This window comes from Gymnoscopelus braueri (assembly GCF_963280865.1).
Source record: "Gymnoscopelus braueri genome assembly, chromosome: 12".
Lineage (NCBI taxonomy): Eukaryota > Metazoa > Chordata > Actinopteri > Myctophiformes > Myctophidae > Gymnoscopelus > Gymnoscopelus braueri.
The window spans coordinates 20,376,242-20,396,812 of record NC_137614.1 but is presented as its reverse complement, the minus strand read 5'-3'; the positions used below and the strand labels follow the sequence as shown (position 1 = coordinate 20,396,812).

At 42.8% G+C, this 20,571-nt stretch overlaps 1 protein-coding gene across 2 annotated transcripts in view; it reads right to left on the bottom strand.

The window, feature by feature from the left end:
• sema3b (sema domain, immunoglobulin domain (Ig), short basic domain, secreted, (semaphorin) 3B) overlaps positions 1-20,571 on the bottom strand; it is a 110,372-nt gene that overhangs the window by 3,835 nt on the left and 85,966 nt on the right. For both annotated transcript variants that reach the window (XM_080444131.1, XM_080444132.1), the window contains exons 5-17: positions 13,062-13,181; positions 12,427-12,520; positions 11,981-12,100; positions 11,396-11,538; positions 11,063-11,177; positions 8,751-8,820; positions 7,478-7,622; positions 3,950-4,169; positions 3,351-3,442; positions 3,162-3,203; positions 2,725-2,882; positions 2,292-2,347; positions 141-280 (exon numbers count right to left, since the gene is read on the bottom strand). In XM_080444131.1, coding sequence (XP_080300257.1) covers positions 141-280; positions 2,292-2,347; positions 2,725-2,882; positions 3,162-3,203; positions 3,351-3,442; positions 3,950-4,169; positions 7,478-7,622; positions 8,751-8,820; positions 11,063-11,177; positions 11,396-11,538; positions 11,981-12,100; positions 12,427-12,520; positions 13,062-13,181 — 1,515 coding nt within the window. The remainder of the gene's footprint in view (positions 1-140; positions 281-2,291; positions 2,348-2,724; positions 2,883-3,161; positions 3,204-3,350; positions 3,443-3,949; positions 4,170-7,477; positions 7,623-8,750; positions 8,821-11,062; positions 11,178-11,395; positions 11,539-11,980; positions 12,101-12,426; positions 12,521-13,061; positions 13,182-20,571) is intronic.

The following is a 20,571-nucleotide window of genomic DNA, read 5'->3' as shown; positions in this document are numbered from 1 at the left end:
TTTTTTTTTCTAATTTCTTTTTATATATACAGTATAGGCCAAATCTTTGGATATGTTTAGAAGAAGTTGAAGTCTTTCTGACCTATTTTTGTTCCCACAAATACACATACACCATAATCTCTCCCTCCCTCAGTCCTCACCTCTTCCCTGGGGTTCTGTGGATGCTTTTGGAAGGTCCAGGTGACTCTGGCCTGTAGTGACTTAGGGATGCACTCCAGGAAGGTGCTGCTCCCCTCCACGCCATACAGCCTCCTCTCTATCACGCGATGCTTGTGGTGGTCTGTAGAGGGCAGCATACACAAACACAAAGGGCTTCAACAACAGCACAGCATGAAGCCAGAATGGGACAGTATCAGATGGGGGAAATAGAACAGAAACCAATATTGCTTTTGCTTTGTTTAGATAGGAGAATAGAGAGACAGAGGCAGAGAGAGGGGGAAGGACATGCTACAAAGCCGGAATCGAACCGGGGACAAGCTCTTTTAAACTGATAAGCTCTTTGAAAGAGCACATTAAGGATTACATTTAAATTGCGGCTTTGATGTCCTTGAAACAAAGACCTTTTTTCATGCGAGCCCTTCCTTTCTTGTAAGTCTTATCACTCTTACAAGGAAGCCTTTCTCAATCTCAGTATTGATTGATGAGGGTATTGATGGGAAAGTTCAATGTCAGCTTCCCGTCAAGGAAGTCTTATTCAAGAGCCATGCATGGACGTCCTTAGTAGTGGTGGGTGTGTGAGCATTATTTGGCCAGCATGTGAGTGTGTCTAACACCAAACAGGGGCCCTCATTGTCTCCATCATTCATTATCATGTCCATCAGTCATTTATGTCATCGCACTGGCAGTAAGGCGATGACATAAATGAGTCAAGTGTTTGGTGATGAAGGTTATTTATGACTAGAGGTCCAAAATTTTAAACGTAATCACTTAAACCCTCTACACTTAGTAAACTTGATCTGAGTTGGCTCTGTACTTGGTCCGCTATTTTTTCCCTCTACACCAAATCTCTTTGCCAAAAATATATAAATATCATTTCCTATTTATTCATTCAACTGTACAGTCGCTACAGCAAGACACCTGCCAAAATTCCCATCGCCCCAGCCTCCTCCGTGTGGTATTTATTTCTTCGCTATATCAGTATGTTAACTGTATGGATTTCTGTGGATTGTATGATGTTACAGTATATCTGTGAATCTTAACTTATACCCTTCAGAAAGGTTCAATGTTATGTTCATGTAATAACTTAGGCTCTGCTTCAGGGGGGTTAGTGATCTCAGATTTTGTGTCATGCATGCACAGATAATCTGTAGTATCACAGGAACAGAGTCACACTGCCAAATTGAATGCAATATCATTGCAATAAACGGTTTATCTTGCCAAAAGCAACTGACTGAATAAATGGTAATCCCACTCGACATAAACCATCCTGTATAATTGGCGACACACACCGAGTTTTGAAGTCAATTGGTCGGACGGTGCCCGAGTTATGCCCGGGACAGTCAGACATACAGACACACACAGGTCTCTGCAATTTATAGATAGATTCATGGACAACCGCCGATCCGATCAGACACACAGGCACGCACAGAGATTCTTTACATTTATAAATAGATGTTAATGTTACTTATTAGAAGCATACAGTATGGAAATAAAATGTGCAATATGAGGTGAATGAAACTGCACACTAACTGTGTCTCACATGTCACGTGATGTAATTGTGTTAGCGGCCGGTTCACTCACTCTGTCCAAGTGATTAGCTTGATTCATTTATGTGGCAGAGTGACAGATGGAAACAGAATGCTGGTATTGTGGGCTGAGATGAGGGATCACTAGAGGTGAAGGGTTGAGGTTTTTTTGGCAGTGGCTCAGTGGACATATCAGACAGACACTGAAGCACTCAATGCTAGTAAGAGTGCAGTGTAAGTGTGGGAGTGAGGGATTGCTTAAAAAAAAAAGAAGTGAACTTGGTACTATAGAATGAGAACATAATGGCTTTCCATTGTAAGGTGTTGCATATGTACAGATGTAGCCATTGTAGTTACTGCATGTTTCCTGACCTACAGATGCACTGTGGTGACATGGTGAGAACTAGGATTTTCTATGCATAAAGGGAGAAGTTTACAATGACTATTGACTACCACTATAGCTTCTACACAAGTTCAGATAATCTTACCATGGCGAGCAGTTGCACTCATGTGAGTTCAGTCAGATAGCTCACGAAGAGCCTTTCAGTGATAGTGGGTTATGAACAGATAATGGCAGTACAAGAGATGCAGCACACTGAGTCTCACCTCCAGAACACAAGGTATTGGGGTCTCCATTCCTCACGTCCTGGCGACGGAAGCGCCTATAAAACAATGTTTAAACAATGCTTACACAGCAATGGATGCTCCAATTATGACAAAAAAAACACATTTATTTTTATATGACAATGGTATTTGCCAATAACGGTTTCAGTTAATCTCCTCTCTCATTACTGTCAAGTTATGAATAATCACTTACGGTCACTGGCGTGTTGTTTTGGCTTTGGTTTGCCATTTGTATGTCTTTTCTCTATTCTATTCTTTTTGACAGTCTTGTGGAATATATTTTGGAATTTTATACACAGTAAAATCTTCAAAGTTAATTTATCAATTTGTAACTCAGAGACACCCTTGCACCCTCAGAGTTAAGTTGACACTGAGGAGTTGACTATGTATGTCCTCTCCTCTCCTCTCATCGTACCTCTTGGTGTTGGGCAGGTAGCGTGTGCAAGAGGTGCCGTCCCAGGCGCAGTATGGATCTCTGGCCAGGCAGCACTCAGCGCAGGCCTTCCCATAGACACTGCATCGATGCAGGGGAACCTGGGCTATGCCTGTGTCTGAGGCCACATAGAGCTGTTGCTGTGGATGAGAAGAGAGAATAGAGAGGGATATGAGGTTGTCCAATATCAAAGTCATACTGTATGCATTTGCCATGCAGGCAACATTTAGGATCATGATCTTGACTTGGTGGTACCGGTATACTATGCACCAGTGACGACGAATGTCACGTGCTTTAATGTGGACAGCAGTGATTTGGCAATCGTGCGTGCGTGCTTATGTACTATATGTATGCACATTCGTACGACCATGCGTGTGTGTGTGTGTGTGTGCATGTGTGTGTGTGTGTGTGTGTCATACCCGTTTTGAAGAGATCTGCATGTTGCTGATAGATGATGCATCCTGAAGAACAGAGGACAGCAAACAAATCAATTACATGGTTACATAACACATAGATAGAACATACACTATCATTATTTCAAGTGTATAATATACAATATAATAATACATCATTATAATAAAAACTATTCTATTCTTTGTCTATCACACCTTGAAGACCTCCAGTTCCTCCAGTAGAAGTTCCTCCATGTTGTTCCAGCTCTCCTTGGGGACACCGATCACCTTAAGTACTGTTCCCTTGTCTGCAGAAAAAGGTATACACGTACAATTGAGCACAAGTTTCTCAAGTACATATAAACACAGACAAACACACAAAAATATATATGCATTTATTTTTTTAAAGATATATTTTTTGGCTTTTTCTGCTATTATTGATAGAATACAGTAGACTGACAGGAAATGGGGAGAGAGAGATGGGGACACGCAGCAAAGGTCATCGGGATTCGAACCCGCAACACACTGTCAGTGTCACTGTGCCCGGACCGCTACGCCAGCCGTCCGGGCCACAACTACTACTTCTTAGCCAATGTGAACCCTAGCGTCCCTATTCTGTGGTGAACATTCGGTGAAAATAGCCAATCTTCAAGCTTGCAACGCGTCGTGAGCTTGTAGATCAGCTATTTTTGGCAAAGAGATATGATGCAGAGGTACAAAAGGAGCGGGCCAAGTCTAGAGCCCTGGGGGACCCCAGTTAACCAAGGATATAGGGTTTAAGTCGTTAAACACAAACGTAAACATTCCAAACTCACCCGTTCCAATAAACATGACATCATACTGTCCATCTGCGGCTCCCACGCGGTCCACAGCAATCTGAGTGAAACTGTAATCCACGTTGGTTCTGAGGAAGATGGGTCGGCGGTTCAGAGGGTACACTGGGTTAAACATCAGAGGATGGTGCCGTGCAAACTGGATCACATCGTCAGGGAAGCCCTTCGTGGACTCAAAGCTGCCGAACGTCTTGCTGGGGCACTGAAGGGAGAAAGGAAGGAAGGGACTTTGATTTCATTGGTCTAAACTGCACAGGACAGTTTTCACACTTTGTGTACATTGGCTGCACCAAGTGGCAGCGAGAGAGAGAGAGAGAGAGAGGTGTCTGTTTTGATAGTTGCGCCACTGAAGCTCATTGTGGTCATTTACAGCATTTTCAGTGGCGATGGGCTCATCTTATCCATTTTCAATTGCATAAGAATCTTGCATAGTGTGGCTTTAAATCTGCAATGCATTACTTTAACCATATGTATGGTTAAGTATGCAAATACAATATAACTCACACAATTGCAGTGGTTGGACAGTGGTATTATGAGACATTTACATCCTGTGGTTGGTTAGGACCACTACTGGTTGACAGGGGTATTGCAAAGAGTCATATTACTGTATCTCCCCTGTCTGAAAAGGCATTCCATCTTAATTCGCTCAGCAGTAGACTTTGTGGTGCTCGCACAGGAGACCGGGGTTCGAATCTCGGGTAAGACATACAGGTACATCTTACGAATTGCAGCTTTAAGCATTGATGTGTAACCTTGTTTATCCAATTAGTGTCGAAGTGTCCAAGACGCTGAACCCCTTAATTGCTCCCGATGAGCAGGTTGGTGCCTTGCATGGTTTCCTCCGCCCTCGGTGTATGAATGTGTGTGTGAATAGGTGAATGTAATGCACAATCATTGTAAAGCACCTGCAAGCGGATTTACAATGATTGTGGAGCTATATAAATGTACCATTTACCATTCAGGACTGATGTATTCTGAGAGATCATACCAAAATAAACGTTGTACAACATATATGTTTTTTCATTCATTTCAAGAATTTATCAGGTTTACATTTCTAGATATTCTGTGTTCCTTCTCTCAACTTAAGTATTCAGTTTAACAACACAGTCATCCTTAAAGGTAGGGTAAGTGATATTTTTTGGTATTTTTGTTTTGTTTTGTTAAAAAGGTTAAAGTACTATATTCTGATAGTAATCATTGCTACAGAGCGTTTGTTCGGTCACAGGGGTCTCTCCAGCTCTTTAGTAAACAGAATATAGTACGTTTTCAGGTGGTTGACAAAATGTAAGCCAATCAGGAGAGAGCACTGAAAATGCATTTTCTGTTTAATAAAGAGCTGGAGAGACATGGTAGACTCCTTTTACTGAACACTCTATAGCAATGAGTACTATCAGAATATAGAGCTATTTAACACTTATTTTAACCAAAGTAAATCACTTACCCTACTTTTAATGGTGAAGTATTGAAAGCAACAACTTCCATCTTACGATCTATAATTCGCAACAAGTTGCATCATGACACATCGTGAGTCTGCTATTTTCCTTCTTTTTTATAGAGTTTAAGTGGTTAATTGGAAATTGTAAGTGAAGTCAGGCATCTGGAAAAGACATTGTTATACAATCACACCCTTGTTCAAATATCCCTGAGTGCTCACGTTAAACAACGTCATTTTAATTGGAAATTAGGCTTTACAGAGAATTATGGAATGTGTGCAGTGCATATTTCTTATATCTAATAAGATTTAGACTGCGGCTCTGTAGTCAAAGTACTCAAATAATCCAAGCAACCCCATTATACTGTACAGGATTAATGACTGTATTCAATATCACACCAGTGCAGGCGTCTCTGGTAAAACATTTTATAACACGTCTTGTAATCATAATACTGTATAGTACAGTAGAGGAAAATCTTAGCTGGCAGCAATTTGGTGTGGAGACTAAATTCATCACGCACGACACGCACGCACGCACGCACGCACGCACACTCACTCTCAAACACACTCACTCTCAAACACACACACACACACACACACACACACACACACACACACACACACACACACACACACACACACACACACACACACACACACACACACACACACACACACACACACACACACACACACACACACACACACACACACACAATAAAGTGTGCCAAACCACTGACCGCACAGTAAAATCTCCAGTGTTAATTTAAGTGCAAAAATGAACCCAGGCGGACCTGTAAGGGTCTATTCTCTACTACTTAACTTACATCTTAAGGGTCCATTTGGGTCCACTTCTGCAGAGTTAAATGAACACTGGGGATTGCTGGGGTTTGACTGTGTGTGCAGTGGGCAGGCCACAGTGAGCTGATTATGGTGTGATGGGTCACAAGGACTTGGGATTTACTCAACATGCAGCCAAATTCTGTCATCAAAATTCCAGCCCTAGAGTGCCATCTTTTATTTTATTATTTTGCAAGAATTATAATTTCCCTTTGTTTATTTTACTGTGCAGTGAAGTCATTATATTATGACAGAAAGTTGGTCAGTCAGCAAAAACAAACGTCAGTATAATACAAGAAATTACAGTGTACTTGTACACTGCTTCGCATTACATTACATTGAGGTTTGCTGATTCACAGCTTTTTACATTTAGTCATACTGTATTGATCCCTAAAGGGGGATATTTAATATCTGCACAATATCTTCTTTTTTTCCTGTAAATAATTACCCTTTGGTTTCATGCTTTCCTCAATTCATTCTCTAAAATTCGCAGCCCAGTGAGGTGATGTGGTGTGAGAAAAGTGGGAGGGTTTACTGTAGGTCAAATGCAGGTTCAGTCGTCACACAATGGAAATCGTTGTGCTACGGCAGCAGCTAATAGCTGTAAAAAGCTGTGTGAGAAATCCTGCTGATTCTTAGCTGAATGTACAGTAAGAACACTAATGACCAGCTATTGAGAGGATTGTGTGGGATTGTGTGGAAGGTTTCAGGCAGAGGAGGGTTAGCTACAAGGGGCTCAAGCCACTGCTCCTTTTCTCGGCTTAAGCCCCTGCTCCACAAACTGTCTGTGCATACAAGCTCAGGAAGGTTTAAATGTTATGAGGTCTGCTAGAGCACTGCTTTTCAACGTGGGGTCCGGGGACCCCCAGGGGTTCTCGAGGGACCCCATGTACACTCTCAGAGTTAATTTAACACTGAGGATTTTACAGTGTACTCTAGATTGGAGTAGCACAGGATAGAAATAGTAGCAAAATGGGGGTCCTTGAAATGAATACGGTTGAGAATCACCGGTCTAGATAGCACTGCAGGCATGCTGCAGTGTTTCAGTATGATGGAAATGTAGATACTAGATAAATAGTACAGATGGACATCTGCAGACAAGCTTACTGTACATTGTGAGCTACAGAATGGTGATTTGACATGTGCAGAAATGGCACTGTTTTGAATCAGTGGCAAGTAGGAAAATATATTTCAAATATATTTAGAATTGCATTTTGCATTCTATTGTATTTACTCACCATGCCAGGACGAGGGTAGGGGACCTTTCCCTGGAACGGGACCCACTGATAGTTGGGCCCCTCTTTGTGGGCGAATGGCCCCAGGAAGGCTCTCCGGATGTCATTCATGGTGTAAAGACACACGGCTGAGCCTTTAAATACACTGCTGCTGGGAGAGACACAGCCAGAGACACAGCCAGAGATCAGTACCACAGAAAAACAAACACTAAATGGAGTGATTAAAATTCTCTCTCTCCCTCTTCCTATTACTCTCTCTCCCATTTCTCTCACAAAACACATACTTAACCACTTAAACCCCAGCATCCGTATTGTGGGAAAAACTTTCACAGAAAATAGCAGATCTACAAGCTCACATTGTGACGCATTGTGAGCTTATAGATCGGCTATTTTCAGCGAAGATACTTGATGTAGAGCGAAAACAGAAAAGTCACTAGTACAGTATATAGAGCCAAGTATAGGGTTTAAGTGGTCAACCATCTCTGTCACTATCATCTCTCTCACACGCTTCATCTCTCGTTTTTACTTGCTATTCCCTCTCTCACAATCGCAAAAAAGGCTTATTATGCTCCAGTCCAATGTATAGAAAGTGATAAATATTTTATTTTTCATAAAATGTGATAAATATTTCATTCCCTCGTTATTTCTCTCTCACACATACAAAAAATTACTAACATGCACAGTTCGTTGCACAACCCCCTTTCAAGAGAAAAAAAAGTTTTCAACTGTTGAAAAGTAAAGCCAAAGACAAAGTATAAATTAGTCTTTGCCTTTTTTTTGGGGGGGGGGGGGGACTTTTAGCATTCATGGCCATTAATTAAATCCATTTCACCCCCTATTGGGCGGGCGCGCGGGCGGGGACTTCTTTCCTCTACATTAGAAGAGTTAGGACGTCACATTCTAATACAGCCCAAATACCCAATTTCAGCACCGGCCTCAGTGGCGCACCTCGCTAATCATTAGACTCTAAATCCACTACCACTGAGAGTCTGACTTCGACTCCCGCTTGGGACAATACTTTTTCAAACAACCGCAGACTACTTTTTTCGTCGATAAAGTATAGTTTTGGACCATGACGGAGGCGCGCCGACTCAGCAGACCTTGAGGCCGAGGAGTCGCGCCCGAGCGCCTCCAGGCGCGAGTGCCCGCGACGACCGGCCGATGTTCTGCTAGTCGACTAAGCTCTCTCCCCACCCGCCACCCGCCCTCTTGCCTTCAACTACATGCAAAAAGGCTGTTCGCCTCACAGACACACCCACAGTGAGTGAACTCTGACCTGGAAGTTGAGAAGACAGTGTAGACCAGAGGGTTCTTCCTGTCCCTTGTCTGCAGAAGGAATACATCGCCTGATGCACAAACGCACGTGCACACACACACACACACACACACACACACACACACACACACACACACACACACACACACACACACACACACACACACACACACACACACACACACACACACACACACACACACACACACACACACACACAGGTCAGAGGTGACAGTCGAGAAGTCAGAGGTCAAGAGAAAGATAAACATAGCCCTGTGGCCATGTCCAACATGACATTTCACTGAAGTGCAGGTCACAGCAGGGAATTTGGAGGACAGAAATCATTTTAGCCTCAAGCAGGGGGTCGGAAGCCTCTTCAGTCCAGGAACTAAGTTTAACTAGATTTGCTTTCATTACAAACTAATAATTGTTACATTGGTCAGGTGCAATACACAAACAGGCCAAGGAACCACTGTGGGTCTTACAGTTCAAAGTCAAATGGAAGGAAATGTCACAAACTAAACTAAACTAGACTAGGTTCTGCTGTGTCTTGAGATCAAAGCTGATTCTTATTTTCACACAGGGGAATGTTTTAGACAGATGTACCCTAAGGTGTGGAACAGACTCATTATTTTGAGTATTCCTTTTCCTTTCGCCTTTGTTAAGTTAAACCACAGGGAACCCTGTGGGCATATTATAGACTATGGTGGGGTCAGAATTTGGACCAATTTTTGCATTTAGTTAAGCTTACGTTAGCAGCGAACAGACGGATCAGATTACAGACTGCATGTAGAGATAGCCACACCAATCCTCTTTAGAGACTTAGTTAAAACTTGTTAATACCTCCCCAAGCAGACTTCACCAGATATACTTTCAGGCCAATCAACTTATTCTGAGTGGAATGGGTCCAGACTACATATACCATAGAATCAGTGCATGCACAGCCTCGTGTATAGCAAGGAGATTCAGGTAAATGGTAAATGTTCTGCATTTCTATGGCGGTCTTATCCAAAGTATTTTAGAATGTGCATTATTCAGTCAGTGTGTTTTGACACTGACGAACTGGGGATTGAAACGAGAACCTTGCGGTTCCCAGACGGCCACTCTAACTCTGGCTCGTCTGGTGTTCAACCGCCCCAAGTTCTCCCACACAACCATCCTTCTCCGCTCTCTACACTGGCTCCCCGTAGCGGCTCGCATCCAGTTCAAAACCCTGGTGCTAGCCTATAGGGCAGTGAAAGGAACAGCTCCTTCCTACCTCCGGGCTATGGTCGATGCCTACACCCCTGCCCGACTACTTCGGTCTGCCACCTCGGGGCGACTGATTGCCTCGTCACTCAAGGGTCCTTCTGGCCGATCCACACGGTCACGACTCTTTTCTGTTCTGGCCCCACAGTGGTGGAATGAACTTCCCACTGATGTTAGGACAGCAGAGTCACTGCCCATATTTCGCCGCAGACTGAAAACCCACCTCTTCAGGAAACACTACCCTTCCTCTCTGCCTGACCTACTTGTTGTTAACTAGTTGTACGAACGCTTGTTCTCTATTGCTGTATTGTTTATTGGATTATTGGATTGTTTATTGGATCTTGTTTAGTCGATACACTTATTTGTTTTAGCTCATGCTCATTTGATTTAGCTATTTTGTCTCATCTGTTTAAGGAAATAGGTAGCTGATATATTGCACTTTTACCTTAGCGCTAGGTATACTCTTGGTTGCTTGTTTTTGCAGAAAATGCACTAAAGACTTCTGGTGATTAGTAGTTTTCGTTCCCTACCTATGTTGAATACACTTATTGTAAGTCGCTTTGGATAAAAGCGTCTGCTAAATGACTGTAATGTAATGTAATGTAATGTAACTCCAATGCCACTGCTGCCCCATCAGGAAGGCTTTCAGAGGGTTCATATATTTCTTAGATGCACTCTGAAAACACCCTGAGGTAAAGAAATAAGACCTTAGTTGTGCTTAGTCTAGAAAAAACACACTAATGGACAGACATTAGTGTAATTAATCTAACCAAGTTGTCAGATGAATTATGGTATTTAGACTAACTACAATTGTTAGAACACAGGCCGCTAAAAGTCATCTCTCATCTCCCTGGTACACAAATTGAGAAGAAATGTATTCCTGCCTCAGGACCCGTGTCAACATTTACATTTCACTGCTGGTGAAATGCACTGTAGCCACTCTCTTATCCAGAACACAGAGAGTTGTTTCATTCAATAATTATTATATTGTGTAATATACCTAATTTATAGCAGGGTAACAACTGTTGCTCAGCAATGTTATATTCTATTCCATTGTTACTCACGTAGCTCATCAAAGTATGTGTCACTGCCATCAGCTCCTGGTACAGAGCAAATCAGACGGGTCTTTAGGAAGGTCGTCCACTTGTTGACCAGGCTGCGCTGACCGCCCATGTCATTCTGGTTAACAGAAAGGAAATATTATAGTCGAAAATGAAATTATAAATGTGAGGTTTTTTAACTTTTGTGTAAAGCAATACAAACAAGCAATACATTTCACAGTATGCTTTTTTACAAAGTCCAAAATAGCACCTCAATCTAATCTGCATCCACCCTACATTAATGTGAGGGCTTTCCAACCCTAATTTCATCCTGTATATCAGTGACATGTCTCTCACCCTGCATAGCTGTCCTATGCGGGAGTAGGTAGACTTGCCCAGACCCTGGGCTTCTACTGCAGTCTCTCTGAAGAAAAAGAAGATCTTGTCATCATCTGGGTTCTCGCTCTCAGGAACCCAGAAGGAGCCCACAAACTTTGGTTCTGCAAGAGAAATGGGGAGAAAAGGTTGGTCTCTAGTATGAAGACTCTAAATAATAGTTGTCTAATGCACATACTGCATTCTGAGGACATATTCAACCAGACACTCCATCACACATACTATAAGTGCATGTGTATAATGCATACAAGACAAATGCAAACACATGCACACACAAACACAAATCTTTATTTTCCTGCAAGTGTAATTTGATTTGCAGCTAAAAACATAAGGCATATATCTTTGAAATCTATAAATTCCACAAATCTCTCACATAGTACCTGCTGACAACAGGTACTAGTTACACAGATTACAACAATGCACAGCATTCAACACGCAACATTCACCACACAGGATCAAACCTGATCAGTAAAACCACGTGGAGTTGATCAAATCAAAACGATAAGCCCTTTTTCTGATAAGGCAGAAGTCAACACACATACATACCATTGAGCCAGCGAGAGTCATGTTGTTCAGTGCGTATGGAAGGGCGCCTTCCCAGGCTTCTAAAGATGGTGAAGTCCCGCCCCATCAGGTCTGTAGCCACGCCCGCATACAACTCATCACCTAGGAGACGGAGAGCGTACATACTGCAGTTCGAATCAAAACTGTTCTGTTGTTCTGTTTCTTCTCATTTCAGTAAAACGGAAACTTATTTTTGTGAACTTATTTTTGTGCCACATTGTGCCACATTTGAGTGCATAACAAATATGGTGACAAATATACACCTAGAGAAGACAGCTTGGTTAGTGCTGATTATTTGTAGCACCATATTCATTCACCATTTTATATGACAATCCCATAAATTTGTGAATGGCCAAAATGTATTACTTATAGAAAGTGACCACATTGAAAGTGTAGATGGGTTAGCGCAGGGGGAGAAGGGGACTGACCAATGAGTACGGAGGCTGCAGGGTGGCGTGGGTCATACGGGCTCTTCCCCTTCCCGTCCTCCACCATGGAGGGGTCAATCCTGAACACATGGTCCTAGAAGGCAGGGAACAGAGGATGCAGACTTGTACAGTACTGTACTTCTCAAAGTAGTGTCCTAGAGAGAGTTCCTGGGAGCATGAGCTCCCCTACAAGCTCATGAGATGCATTGTGAGCTTGCAGATCTGCTATTTTTTTTATTTCGAAAAATCTTCCAAAATTGTGAGGAATTTGAAAATGTTTAGCAACATAGATCTTCTCTTCCTGGTACAAAATATTTTCAGATGGACAGCAGCTAAATATAAATTGGGGGTTCTTGACATGAACATTTTTGAGAACCACTGCTGTATATAATGACATAACTTCAATGAATAATGAATAACAAAATAATGAAAACTCATAGTTTACTTGAGTAGATTTGTGTGCATCTCCTGACCCAAATGAAAACCCTTTTTAGTGTGTGTGTGTGTGGTGTGTGTGTGTGTGTGTGTGTGTGTGTGTGTGTGTGTGTGTGTGTGTGTGTGTGTGTGTGTGTGTGTGTGTGTGTGTGTGTGTGTGTGCGTGTGTGTTGTAGACCATGCATGTCTCTCTTTCTTACCTCCAGCTTCTGTCCCACCTCAACAAAAGCACAGGTGGGGTGGAAGGCCCCGGTGCCACAGGCGTACAGGTGTGTGCGGTTGTAGTGGTGGACAATCTTCACATAGTTCATGCAGTCGCTCTGTTGCACAAGAACAAGGCAGACATTGGTTATTGGTTATCAATGACACATGGTTTCCATAGAGATAAACAAACAATAACATAAACAAAAACAAAGAAACACAAAGCTAGAACACTCTGGATTTGACTGTGCAGGCTGAGATTTAGCAGTCTCTAAACTTGTGACTTGTTCATGACCTCCAGCAGAGCTAGTGTACAGTAGCTCTGTGTTATACTGTATGTCATAATGCTGACACACAGTACAGTATACAGTAGTACTAAAGGTTCATGAGAATATGTATAAGAAAGTAATATATTTCATATTACAATTAAGTTAGACATTAGTCTTTTCCATGTGCACTGAACACATGGACTTGCATGCATGCTCACGCACACTTGCTCACACGCCTGCCTGCCTGCGCATGCATGCATGCACGCACACACACACACACACACACACAAGCACGCACGCACACGCACACACAATGTCAACAGTGTCACTGTCCCTCTAGTGATTCCAATCTTCATTAAGAGGAGTGTCCGCGTGTTGACTTTATTCCTTCCTCTCTCTGTGTAATGATGTGCATTCCTCACATCGCTCATCTCTGCCAGCTTGTCTATGACAACACCATAGAGTCCACATCACCAACACTCCCACCAGCTCCAACGCAGTGTTGTGATGGCCTCTTTGTCCCCTCTGTACACACACATGCTTACATGTGTGTACAGCTTTTGCTGTCCAAAGCTGCTAGACTATCCGACGAGCTGGTTCTGTATCGTCTTTTAAATCACTCCTAAAAACACACCTGTTCAGAAAGGTTCCCGTAAATCACCTTATTTGTGTCCTGATTTATCTATTGGATCTCTCTCGTCTTACATTCTGTTATAATTTGTTTTTGTCTTTTATCTGTGACCTCCGTTACTTTTCCCCCTTTTTAGATTGTGTGATTTATTTCATTTTGTATTTTGCTCCAATGTTGGCACAATACCCACGCTTTGGCGCAGTCCAAAGCGTAAGTATTGATACTGAATTGTGGATCAATCACACTCAGGCCGAAGGACTCGGAGACACTTATTTTAAGTTCGACATTTTTTAAGTTCGACATTTATTGCATGAGCTCATGGGAGAAGTAGTTCTCTCCAAAAGAGAGATCAAGCCATATTTATACACATAGTCATAGGCACAAGCTGTACTCATAAAAATAAATGTCATACAATGCCAGGTCAGCTGACGTCTTGAGTCTACAATACTGTTTCTCAATCAGTGGTCCATGGACCACTAGTGGTCTACTGGTGGTACATGGGTGAATGTTTAAAATATATATGGTACCTTTGTAAATGTACGAAATATGTTTAATTTTATAAGTCGATCAAAAGGGAAGAGAAGAGCTCTGTCCTGTTCTGTCCCACCGTCCCCGTCCCCGAACCCCCCACCCTCCGAGACCCCAACCAGGCTCTTGACCCCCCCGACACATCTGTCCATCTCAGACTCCGATTACAGCTTAGCAGACCTCCAGGGATGAGTGGGGGGGGGGGGGGGGGTGATTGTACTGTACTGCTGGATCACTCATTCTCTCCTTACACCTCTCTGTCCATCACCCCTCAACCTCTCCTGTGTGTTCTCTCCTTTCCTCTCCAGACGGCTGGCTGTCGAACCATTAACGTGTCTGTCTCTGTACTGTCTGTCTGTCTGAAATCTACAAGGTGCACCTCCACTTCTGTTTTTCTGCCTCTCTGGTGTACTACTGTTCTCCCTCCTACCTCTCTGTCTTCTACACAACCCCCGCTCTCTCTCTCTCTCTCTCTCTTGCACATGTCTTTCTCCAGACAAGTCATCATAATATGAAACGTCTGGCCGTCTCTCTCTCTCTCTCCTTCAGTGGTTGACAAGAGGTTCCCCTCTGTCTGTCTGTCTGTCTGTCTCTGTACACCTTAGATCCACCCTGATGATTCTTTCTCTCCTCCATCATCTGCCTTGTTCCATCATTCTCTCTGACCTTCTCCTCTATCTGTGTAATAATTCTAACATCAAAGCATCAAATGTACAGCACAGTACAGCACAGGTACAGTACAGTAAGTAAGTAAGTAAGTAAAGTACAGTACAGTTTGTCCTCCTCAAACTGGCCGTCCAGACATTTGTCCACCTGCCTGTCTGCCCCCCCGCCCTCTTCATCCTCTCTACTCTAACCGTTGTTATGTCCCTCCCTGTCTTACCCTTGGCTCCTTGTAACATCTGTCTGTCCACTGATCGGGTTTCACCATGTTGGACCCCCAGGGACCACTGGAGGGCAGGGTAATAGAGAAACATGTCTGACCCCTGACTGTTTAACTGCAGATTGGGATATCAAATCACTGCCCACTCTGTGTGTGTGTGTGTGTGTGTTTTGGATATACTGAGAGTCTGTCTGGCTTTCCTGTGCCCCCCCCCCCTCAAACACACACAAACACGCATGCACGCAATACCCTTCTTTGCGTTAGAACAAAGGCCTGCCTTTCAGCCTTTGAAAGCCATCAGGGGGTTAGCATTGGGGTGTGACTATGTTTAAGTGTGTGTGTGTGTGTGTGTGTGTGTGTGTGTGTGTGTGTGTGTGTGTGTGTGTGTGTGTGTGTGTGTGTGTGTGTGTGTGTGTGTGTGTGTGTGTGTGTGTGTGTGTGTGTGTGTGTGTATGCACGAGTGTGTGTGTTTGTGTGTGTATGCACGAGTGTGTGTGTTTGTGTGTGTCTGTGATGGTGTTAGGCAAATCGAAGTGCCAATTAAGCAGTTGACAAACACAGAAGAGACCTCTGTTTGTCCAGGCAGATTGAGCGCACACAGAACCCCAGCATGTGTGTGTGTGTGTGTGTGTGTGTGTGTGTGTGTGTGTGTGTGTGTGTGTGTGTGTGCGTGTGTGAGCATGTTTGCACATGTGTGACTTTGTGTTTACTTGTCGGCCAATCTAGTCTGTCTTTGAGTACATCTGTTAGTGTGTGTACGTGTGCGCACACAGGAAGGTGAGGCCATCAGCAGGGTAGTGACCTGACTCAGCTATCCCTTTGATGTGACAAAAGGATGAAAAAGAGAGATGGAAGGAGGGAGGGAGGGAGAGAAGGGAAAATACATTATACAAAGACGTTAAAAAGCTTTAAATAGCTTCAAAAGACAAAGAGCAGATGATGTGCATGAGGAGGAGGAGAATGGAGGTCAATTGTGTGAATGATGACACACGTGAGCGCACAGCAGTGTGTGTGTGTGTGTGTGTGTGTGTGTGTGTGTGTGTGTGTGTGTGTGTGTGTGTGTGTGTGTGTGTGCGTGTGCGTGTGCGTGTTAATGGGTTCACCAGTCACCCTTTGACCAGCTAGTATCTCATTAGTTCATGCAGCACTGAGAGTGAGCATTTTGCAGGCTATGACCATGACACTACAAATGCCCATTACCCACCCCCACCACTTCCGTTCCTTCCGTGCCTTCTCTATATTATGCCATATATGTTTCTAGTTATATAAATGTTATGTCTATAAATGCTCTTCTTTAAAAACTTAAACCCTATATACTTTGTTGACCTTGGTCTAAGGGTATACTAAGTCCCTTCCTTGTTTCTTCTTTTTTCCCCCTCTATACCCAAACTCTTTGCCCAAAATGGCCGATATACAAGCTTGTTTATCTGTTGTTTTTGCAGAATGTTTGGCTATTATGGCATGCCCAGAATAGGGACAATAGGGTTCAGGTGGTTAATTACAATCTCTAATATACCCATATATATTGTATTTTTACTAATATGATCTGTTTTTGATCTTACATTTTAGCCTCGTACCTCTGTTATCCAGAGTGACGAGTAGAATAGAGCAGATCAACAACATGACTAGCAACATGAAATATACATTTACTTGATAATGTTTTGGATCCGGCCTTCTTTAAGACTAGAGAATTCATTTAAAAACAGGGTATATAAGCCACAACAGCACAGACCCAAAGGTGATTCCACAGTCAGGGTGAAATAGACAGTTAAAGCGCCTTCAGCCGATCACAAAAAGGTGATGCCTCACATCAAAACAGAGACATACTATCCATGTTTAAAGTCATGTAACATTTTAGTATTTATTTGGCGACCTCTGCGAGCTCTGTTATCATTACAATGTCTACCTAAGGTCTGTTAGAACTGCGATTCCCAGAATTCAGTTTGAAACAAAAACATTGAAATACCACTCCAAAGTGAATTCTGCAGGGTCCTAGTGGTGGGGATATTTTGGAAAGCAAGAAATGAATCAACGTATGAACTTATTAAATAAATTTCCAGTACATTTCTGGTGCCTGTGTCATTTTGGCATTGGGGGGAAACACTAAAAATAATGTTTAAAGAAGTTGTCAAAGAGCACATTTATGTGGAATGGTTACTGTGAAAAATATACTAGTGAACATTATATCAAAAATAACTTGAAAATGTTCTGCCGTAGTTGTGCAAATCGTTCCTCATCAATATTTCCAGCATGTTATCGTAATCATTGGAGCAGGTTTGAATTTTTCATGCATTTGATTTAAGTTTTTGTCATATCCATATTCTCTCTCTCTCTCTCTCTCTCTCTCTCTCTCTCTCTCTCTCTCTCTCTCTCTCTCTCTCTCTCTCTCTCTCTCTCTCTCTCTCTCTCTCTCTCTCTCTCTCTCTCTCTCTCTCTCTCTCTCTCTCTCTCTCTCTCTCTCTCTCTCTCTCTCTCTCTCTCTCTCTCTCTCTCTCTCTCTCTCTCTGCGTTCTACGCTCGGCCGGTGCATGTAACAGTCCGATAAACTGACTGCCTGACTGACAGGGCCTCCAGACAATGGGGCTCTGTGTGTGAGCATGTTGAGTGCACACATCTACATGTGTGTATGTCCATGTCGGCTGAGTGTTATATGCATACATGTGTGCACGGGTGTGTGAAAGGCTCTACGCTTGGGAGCGAGAGAGAGAGAGAGAGAGACTAAAAGACATGGACGGAGACAAGAGAGAAAGAGATGGAGTTGGTGGCCAGACAGAGGGAGAGAAACATGGAGAGATTGACCTACTGTGTACAACATTGCACAGTAAAATCTTCAGTGTTCATTTATCCATTTGTAACTATGTGATTGTACAAATGTATCATACAGTGTACCTGAGAACGTGAGTGGCCAGGAAATTCGTTTAATAAAGTTAATGAGTAATTATGTTCAAAATGACAGATTATTAACTCCATCCACAGTGAACAGTAGTACACAGTAGTACCCAGTATGGTAGCCAGCCATTAGACACACCAGACCGCGCGCTGTAATAGCCAAGGAATGCCTTTGATCACTGCCTTTGTACAGAAGAATGAAACTGCCTGGATCTTTGCCTGACATAATGATTGATTCACGACCCTTCTTTGGCCAAAGTGGTTGGTTGAATGCCAAAAGTATGGCCAAATATCGTAAGAGAAAATAATTTGTCAAGGAAGATTGGATTTCCTTGGATAATTTTCAAGAAGGAAATAACTAAAGGGCATTTGTTAACCACTTAAAACCTATACACTTAGTTGACTGGGGTCCCCCCCAGGGCTCTGTAATTGATCCGTTCCTTATTACCGTCTACACAAAATCTTTTCACTGCAAATAGCCGATAGCTCACAACACGCTGAATGAACGCCCCAAAATAAGGAGGCTAGGGTTCAAGACTAAGTGGTTAAATTGTGACAGGTACATTGTATTTTGTATTTTGAATTTGTACGTATGTAGGCCTACTGTATGTGTGTCTGATGTATAATAATAATAAATTAAATAATCAGAATTATACAATACAATGATGCAATGTGACATGACATGCCGTTGACGTTACCAACGGTTACGAGAGATAATCTTGAGACAGGTTGGAGGATTGAAAAAAAATGGCTACCACTCTCTCAACAATGCCAGTTCAAATGCCTTATCTAGATTTAGATTGGTAATGTCTTTCTAAGATGATTGAGCTTTGGTTAGAGCTGTAGACTAACCAGTCCCCCTGCAGTGCGATGCAGTCTGAGTGTCTGGCTCTATTGTTAAGTGTGTTTACTGGCAGAGCGTTTATGTGTATGTCTGTGTTAGCATAAACGTATATGTGTATGTTATCAGGCCTTATTTGTGGTCTGTGTGCATGTGCCTCCATTTGAATGTTATGAGGTGATCATTGTGTGTGTGTGTGTGTGTGTGTGTGTGTGTGTGTGTGTGTGTGTGTGTGTGTGTGTGTGTGTGTGTGTGTGTGTGTGTGTGTGTGTGCGCGCGTGCGTTATGGGCTCATGCGCGCGTGCGCGCGCATGTGAACGTGTCTGTAGTATGTCTAGATTATTAGGTGTTTATTAGCCGTGGTGTGTTTGTGAGCAGAAGTAATACATACATCCGAGTGTGTGAATGCGGGCACAGTTCTCAGGTCAGTGTGTTGATTGTTTAGTGCTTAAAGAAAGAGTTGTTTCTTATAGAACAGCCTAACTTCACCAGCATATGACTAATATGGAGAAAGAGAGAGAGACACAACTGTGACTGTGAGAAACACTGGAAAAGAGACAGAGGGAGAGACAAGTTGAAGACACATGGAGAAGGTGAGACAGATGGAGAAGGTGAGAGACAGATGGAGAAGGTGAGACAGATGGAGAAGGTGAGACAGATGAAGAAGATGAGACAGATGGAGATGATGACATGGGGGTGCAGAGAGTTGGACAGAATTCTGGTTCTCTCCGGCAGCGGGAGTCAGAGGTCGAGTGCAGTGTTTTCCATTTTATTTTCATGAGACAAAAAGCTTGTGAAAGGCTTAAAAAGGTCGGCCATTTTGTTTTCCCTGATAAAAAAAAAAAACAGACAAAGGGGTGGAACGGGACGGAAGGCCACAAATAATGAAAGAAGAGGGATGGACCGGAGGGGTCGTAAAAAACAGAAACTTCTGGTTCACAGACAACCAACAACAGGAGGTATGAGGTATAAGAGCCTGGGAAGAACAGAGAGAGAGAGAGAGAGAGATGAAGAGGTGGGGTAGAGGAGAAGAGTGATAGAGAGAGGAAAATAAATCCAAAAGAGGGGGGAGACATAGGAGAGATACAGAAGGAGAAAATGGATGAGAAAGAGAGAGAAGTATGAAGGTGGACGGGGAAAGAGTGATGAACGGAGACACAGAGATGAAGAGAAAGAGAAAAGATTGTGAGAGGGACGGACAGAGAGAGAGAGAAAGATTTAGGGCTTTTCCTGCCGAGACACATTAGGGTCAAATGTGAGGTCACCCAAGTTCTCAGTGTGTGCATGCATGCATGTGTGTGTGATATAATAGTCTGTTTAGCACTGTTTCTCAACTGGTGGTCCACAGACCACCAATATTGCACCTTTGTTAAATGTCTAAAAAATATTTACTAATAGGAAAAGAGTGGGACATTTTTTATTGAATAATACATTAAATTACTGTGTTATGCCTTCTTGTCAGGCAGAA